Source organism: Orycteropus afer, unplaced genomic scaffold (genome assembly GCF_000298275.1).
Source record: "Orycteropus afer afer isolate SDZICR_OR568_19922 unplaced genomic scaffold, OryAfe1.0 scaffold01073, whole genome shotgun sequence".
Lineage (NCBI taxonomy): Eukaryota > Metazoa > Chordata > Mammalia > Tubulidentata > Orycteropodidae > Orycteropus > Orycteropus afer.
The window spans coordinates 148,682-156,319 of NW_006922660.1; the positions used below are offsets into that span (position 1 = coordinate 148,682).

Genomic DNA, 7,638 nt, shown 5'->3' on the forward strand with positions numbered 1-7,638 from the left:
CTTGGAGAGATAGGGGGCTTAGAGGATGACAGGTAAGGGGCATATGGTTTCTTTTTGGGATAATGAATATGTGCTTGTGGTGATGGTTGCCCAACTCTACGAACATACTAAAAACCATTGAATTGTATACTGTAGATAGGTGAATTGTATGGTATATGAATTATTTCTCAATAAATCTGTTACAAAAATAAATCACAGTTGTGAGGTGTATTCTCTGTTAGCAGCAAGTGCATGGCACAGGAGACAGAGGGAGGGAAAGAGAAAAGGTAGGAAAGCCTCCATGATGAATAGGAAGTTGTTGGTAACCAGGTTTTCATAAAATTCTTCACTAGTCTGACTGAGATTCCAGGGGCAGAAGGTTGTAGGAAGGGAGACATCACAGGTATAGGGAATCCCGGGACATGCTAGAGAAACTAGTGCAGATTGTCCAAATATAAAACCCACAGTATGGGAGGAACGGGGATGCCAAGAGATGAATTAGTCAAGTGGCATGTGACAGGACACAATGTTTGGTGTCCAGCTAAGAAAGTTGGACTGGATGTTGTAAGCGGAATGGAATCGCTGGAAGATGAGGAGCAGCTGAACAACGGTTGTCACTTTTGTTTTAGAAAGGTACACAACCACCAGTGTGGAAAAGAGACAGATGGGGATGAGCCTAGAGACAGGACAGCCCATTTATTTATATAGGCTGTTATAAATTGTTGTCACAGCCAATTTAATCCTTTGCTAAACATTAGGCTTGAAAACTGCTGCAAAGAGAAATCAGTCCAGGATTGTATCTTCAGGGCATAGCCAACATGATAGATGACAGACAACAGAGTAGTTGGATATAATAATAATAATAAGGTAAATAAATACATATACACACATTATACACACACACACACACACACAATGTAAAATGTTCTAGTGCTCTAAGAAAAAAAAAAAAAAGGACAGTCATAGCCTTTTATGAGTTTCAGCCAGAGCCAGAAACACGACAATGGCAGATCCAGAAAGATAACAAACTACTCACCAGAGGAATGGGGGTACTCGGATCAAACTCCGTGGAATTAGCATCTGAGGATTAAGAAAAGAGTTCAATAACTTATCAATGTTGCTGAAAATTTTTGTTTATTTTGTATTAAGAAAGGGCTATTAGCAAACTTCGGCCTTACCTTTCCAGTTAAGGCAGTTTCTCGCAAACTCAATCACTGCTAGCTGCATTCCAAGGCAAATTCCTATTTTAAAAAGCACGTATGAAAAGTAAATGAACAATGGCAGTTACGCAAAAGGTTAAACATAGAATTATCATAGGACCCAGCAATTTCACTCCTAGGCATAAACCCAAAAGACTTGAAAGCAGAGATTCAAACAGGTACTTTTATACCAATGTCCACTGTAGCACTACCCACAATAGCCAAAAGGTGGAAACAACTCAAATGTCCATCAACAGGTCAATGGATAAACAAAACGTGGTCCATACACACAATGGAATATTTCTGTCATACACAGGACATACATGTCACAACACGGATGAACCCTGCAGATATTACACTGAGTAAAATAGGCCAGACACAAAAGGACAAATATGATATGATCCCACTCATATGAAAGATGTAGACTAGGCAAATGTGTAGAAACCAAAGTTTATTAGTGATTACCAGGGGCAGGAGGAAGGAGGGAATGGGGAGTTACTGCTGTTAAGGTGATGCAAAGAACATAATTGGTATCACTGAAATGTAAGTGTAAGTAAAAATGGTTAAAAAGGCAAATGTTTTGTTTTATTTTAGGGGCCGGTGGGTTTCAACCGCCAGCCTTCTGGTTAGCAGCCAAATGCCTTAGGCACTACACCACCAGAGCTCCCCAAAAAAAGTGAAGGAACATATTTTGTGTTTATTTGTATATTGTTTGTTGCTTTGCTGTCTCTTTCCTCCATCTAGAACGCAGGCTTCTTGAGAACAAGACTGTCTCCTCTGTTCACTCCACACTCACAGCAGTCCCAGGCAAACACAGGGAAGGGGGTTAGACAAGCAAGGAGCAAGCTAACTGCCACATCCTTTTCCAGTTTCAGGAAAAAAGGAATGCTAGGGCAGAAAAGGAAAAGAAGCAAGAGTTCAAAAGGGAAATTCTGCCTCCTTCCAAATTCGTCCCCACATTGAGGTACATGTGTGGCTGCAGGGCTCTCCCAGAGTGTCGGCTCCTTCAGATACCACCTCACAACACCCTCAACTGAAGAGGGAGTCTTCTGGGGCTGAGACATCAAACAGGACTTCACTCTTCTTAAGGCAATTCTACACCCGTAGTCGGTCCTGAAAGAAGTGCAGCCGGAATGCTCCTTGGGAACGAGAATGGCCAGATTTTGTCTCACCTACTTTGGTCATGTTGTCAGAAGGGACCATTCCCTGGAGAAGGATATCATACTTTGTAAAGTGGAGAGTCAGCAAAAATGGGGAAGGCCCTCAACGACATGGACTGACACAGTGGCTGCAGCGATGGGCTCAGGTATAGCAAGGATTGTGAGGCTGATGCAGGACCAGGCAGTGTTTCCTTCTGTTGGACATAGGGTCGCTAGGAGTCAGAGCTGACTCAATGGCACCTAACAACAACAACAAACTACAGACTTTGCCTGAGGGCAACCTAGATAGGCTGAGGGCTAGGATCTAAGGAGCACTCACTGTGAGCAGCTGAGTGAGGAGTCTGTGTCAGACCGTGACTCCACACAACACCCCTATAGTGTTTATGGAATGAAGAAAAGGAGCAACTGAGGGGAGGTGGGACCTCCAATGTGGGTGTTAGTGGGGTAGAGAGTAGGGGAGAGAGACACATGAACTATGAACAGAGTTCAGTAACAGACTAAGGCTAAGGCACAGAGCTGTCAAGGCCCAGGCTGTTGGCACAGGGATATCCCATAATCCATCTCTCCATTCAATGTGGGCTCCCCATGCGTGGGCACAAGTCAGGCTAGAGATAAATCAAATGCCCATCTCCTGAATTTAGGCAGCTTACCGCCTACATGTGTGTTTGACTCTCTCTACTAAAAAAAAAAAAGAGAGAGAGAGAACATTCTAGATGTTATTATAGACATATACAAGGTTTTCTGAGATCTCAGAGGAGAGAGCAATCAATAGTGCTGGGTACATCAGGACAGAAGTCGATAAGCATGAAACAGCTGAATGCTTTGAGGGAACTTCAGAAAGTTGCATGTGGCTAAGACATAAAGAAATGCTGGGTTTAAGAGAAAGCTAAGAGTTGCAGACGATTCTATACAGTCAACAAAATTATCTGAAGAACCTCACCAAGTTTAGAAAGAAACCACCCTACAGTACTTAAAAAGAAAGTAATTCCCCAGATGAACTAAGATGGGTAAAACAAAACAAGGTAGTCAGGTTTCGCCTGTAAAAACAGACCCCAAATGGGGAACATCTAGGGAACTAATCAAAGAGCAGGCAATGAAGAAAATGAACAGTTTGCTGATACTGAAAAGGAACCAAGCCAATGCATTCTGTTTTCAAACCCAGCCAATAGATCCAAAGCACAGTGGGAAACGCTGCCTCTCTCCACTCCCCACACTGCCTGAATCCCCTCCTCCCGGACCGCCCTGAATCAAGGTTCCATGTCACCTACTTTCACTGGCAGGGGCCATGCATTGCAATTTAAACAAAAGCATTAATTAAAAAGACCAGAATCTAGCACATTTTAACAGAGCTGTTCCCTATGAAGTTTGATGGTCTTACTGAACGTATTTTCCCTAATGAACATGTACATTTCAATTTATTTTTTTTTAATTACAAAGAATATTATGGAGTTCTGCTGACTAGTTCTTTACTTGAGCATTGGTGAGACGCTGGGTTAGGGTGGGAAGTGGAAAAGTTAATGGCAGGCGTGGCAGTCCTGGCTGGTGCGGTTAATGCACTCAGCTGCTAACCTTTCAGCTGCTAACTGAAAGATTAGAGGTTTCAATCCACCCAGAGACGCCTCAGAAAAAAAAGCCTACCCATCTACTTCCAAAACGTCAGCCATCAGAAGCCCTGTGGATCACAGTTCCGCTCTGACACACAGGGTCACCGTAAGTAGGAATTGACTCAAAAGCAATTGGTTAAGGGCGGGTGGAGACAGTGACTCCTCCCAGCCTGTTACTATACAACCAGAACAGCAGTAAGTCCAGCAGACTGGTAGTGGACCAACATTCTCCGGAAAGACCCAGACAGGAAATATTTTAGGCTTTGCAGGCTGTAAGGTCTCAAAGTCTGCTAATATACTAAAAGCACTGCTATGTTGTTATTGCTGTTGTTATGTGCCGTCGAGTCGGACCCGACTCAGCGGCCCCTCCTTGGGCTGCCGAGGCAGTATCTCTATGGAAGTAGATTGCCCCATCTTCCTTCCGAGGAGTGGCTGGTGGGTTTGAACCATCAGCCTTCTGGTTAGCAGTCAAGTGCCTTAGGCACTACGCTACCAGAGCTCCCCAAAACACTGCTGTAGACAATATATAAACAAATTGGTGTGCCTGTGTTCTAATAAAACTTTATTTATATAAATAGACTACGGGCCAGATTTGGCCCTGATTTGGTCTTTGGGCCACAGTTTCTTAATCCCTGTAGCAGGCTATTTGGTGCCTGAACTTTCAAACCTGATGTCACACCTTTCACTCTCCTGTTAAGTGTCACCTCTACTAGGTGTCAAAAATCTAATATACTCACAGTTAGGATGATTAAAAGGAGCTCTGGTAGTATAGTGCCTAAGGCACTTGACTGCTAACCAGAAGGCTGGCGGTTCAAACCCACTAGCCATTCCTTGGAAGGAAGGTTGGGCAATCTACTTCCATAGAGATCCTGCCTCAGAAACCCAAGGAGGGGTCGCTATGAGTCTGGTCCAACTCCACAGCAGTGAGTTTTGTTTTTTTTTTTAAGGATGATTAATATGCATTTTACCCAGAAAAGGAATCTTCTTTGTCCTTGCCCAAGAAATCGCTTTGAGTTTTCCCATCGTTCCTCTGATTCCGAATCCTCCCGGCACAAGAATACCACTGTAATCAAAACAAGACAAGGGTAAGTTTGCTCAGCCTCTCTTCTCAATCCTTCATGCTTGCTGATCCCCAATCCAGTCTTAGCACAACCACTAATGAATATGTTTGAGGTCTATTTTCAAAACTGACTGCATGATTTCATATCCTGACCTTTCTTCTTGAAATCCTTCCAATGTTATAAAGAAGCTGCAAGACTTTCTCACAACTGACCTCAATATATATTATCTGATAGGCACTTGTGCATCTAAGTACAGTAGTAACTGAGAAACCCAATCCAATTAAAAATGCCACTAGACGAATCTGAATAAAAACAGGCTAAAGTTCTTTTTGTGCAGGCAGTGGGGGATCAGTGGTAGAAATCTCAGCTCCCATGTGGGAGACTGGGGCTCAGTTCCCAGCCAACACACCTCATGTGCGGCCACCACCCATCTGTAGCCACCAACCATCTGTCATTGGAGGCCTGCATATTGCTATGATGTGGAACAGGTTCCAGTGGAGCTTCCAGATGAAGACAGACTAGGAAGAAAAGCCTACTTACAAAAATTGGTCATGAAAACTCTATGGATCACAACGGTTGGATCTACAACCAATCACAGGGATGGTGCAGGACCAGGCAGTGTTTCAGTCCGTGTGCAAAGGGTCACCATGAGTCAGGGGACAACTGAATGGCAGCTACTAAAGATAAGGTTCTTTTCAAAGCACTGCTATCAAAATGTTAACATCCATTACATAATAAGAAAGGGTTAAACTGGTAAAAATCAGCCTAAGATTTCAATTGCCAATAAAGTAGTAAAGCAAAACCAAATCTCCTGCTGTCAAGTTGATTCCAACTCATAGCGATCCCCATTGGGTTTCCGAGGCATTACATAAGTAAATTGCCCAGTTAACTAGAAAATACCTTAGAGACCTCCCACGAAAACACTCATTTTATTGGAGAAAAGAACTGAAGAGAAGAACCAAAAGCTCTGCTGGTTACCTACAATATAAAACCTAGTAGCAAAGGATGGTGGCAAGGGAAGGGTTCTCACTCTTGTACTTTAACTTTTTATATGCAAAATGTATCTGTGCACCTTTTAGTGCAATCAGACCTCCTATGTTAAAGGGCAAAGTTCAACACAAGTTCTCTCTCATACCCCAAACAAGTCCAGTTCCAGTGCACATGCCACTGACATTAGCACAGCACATTTAAAAGTGAACATGGTATGAAGTCAGCGCAGCCACCTGCAATGACTGACGTATCCCAAGCTCCCTCTCGAATGCACAAAAATCAGTCACTGGGGTTAAATTGAATCCTTATGGGAAAAACACACTGGTACCTCCCAGCTGTCCGGTGTGTCCCTGGGTACTCACTCGGCTTTGCATATCTTCTGCCACGCTTCGTGGAATTTCACAGGGTCCTCGCTCTCAGTGGTCTGCTCTAGGTCAATCGAGTCTACGTACTGAAAAAGAATCCAACAGATTAAAAGGATGAAAAAAAAAAAAAAAAGACCCGCTGCCATCAAGTCAATTCTGACTCACAGCCATCCTACAGGATGGAATAGAACTGTCCCATAGGGTTTCCAAGGCTGTAAATCTTTACGGAAGCAGACTGCCTCATCTTTTTCCTATGGAGCAGCTGGTGGGTTTGAATAGCCCAGACACTTGAAGATACTATCCCCGTATCAAACTATGACATATCATTCAATAACTGCTTATTAAGCCAAACACTGTCTTGGGCACTGGAGAGAGAAAAACACAATCTCTTTCTTGTGGCTTTTGTGTGACAATGGCATGATGCACAAAGTAGAGAATGCTGTGGAAGCACCTAGGAGCCACATCTCATCTAGACTTGGACACTGGTGGAAAGAAGGGAAGAAGTGACATCAGAGAAGATTCTCCAGGGGAGTTGATATCCAAGAAGCTCAGCCTGGAGGATGAGAAGGAAACGAGGACATGTGTACTTATGTTGGGAGGAAGGTGAAGAAGGTATGCAGGGGACAAAGGACGAGGAGAGCCGTACATGAAACCTCAGGCCAAGATACAGCTTGTATGAAACCCTAGAGGAGAGGGGGAAAATTGTGGCTACTCAGGGACCCTCAGAAGAGGCTCCACCCAGAAAGAGGAGAAAACTGATTGGCTGAGGGAAGCAGTGTGAGGGATGAGTCATGGTACAGAGTTTGCATGTGAAGCCACTGAAATGTCTTGAGTGATGGAAACAGAGAGCTATGAACTTCAGAAAGACCACTCAGGGTACAATGTGGAAAATGGAGAGAAGACTGGCAGCTGGAAGCCAGTGGGGACGCTGCGGCAATAAGGCAGGCCAGAAATGTTCAGAAACAAACTGGGCTACAAAAGGATATGACTAGTGCTTGAATAACTTAATTCACTGGTTGGTCCCCTAGAAACTTGGATCTAGTACACATGTAATAAGCAGATATACTCCAGGCATTTCCTAGATCTGAGATCGAGTTCATTCTAACTCATAGCGCCCTCATAGGACAGACTAGAACTGCCCCATAGGGTTTCCTAGGCTGCAATTTTTATGGAGCAGATCCACCATGGAACTGCTGGTGGGTTTGAAGCTAAGTGCTTAATCATTGCACCACCAGGGCTCCATCCAGGGGGTGGGGGAAGGGGAACAGAGGAAGTTTCTG

The 7,638-nt window shown here is 43.9% G+C and overlaps 1 protein-coding gene across 1 annotated transcript in view; it reads right to left on the reverse strand.

Annotated features, from left to right (window-relative positions):
* The window catches only part of CTPS2 (CTP synthase 2), a 127,165-nt gene that overhangs the window by 89,544 nt on the left and 29,983 nt on the right, over positions 1-7,638 (reverse strand). Inside the window, exons 8-11 of the mRNA XM_007958668.2 lie at positions 6,356-6,444; positions 4,911-5,005; positions 1,158-1,220; positions 1,016-1,059 (exon numbers count right to left, since the gene is read on the reverse strand). Of these exons, the coding sequence (XP_007956859.1) occupies positions 1,016-1,059; positions 1,158-1,220; positions 4,911-5,005; positions 6,356-6,444 (291 nt within the window). The remainder of the gene's footprint in view (positions 1-1,015; positions 1,060-1,157; positions 1,221-4,910; positions 5,006-6,355; positions 6,445-7,638) is intronic.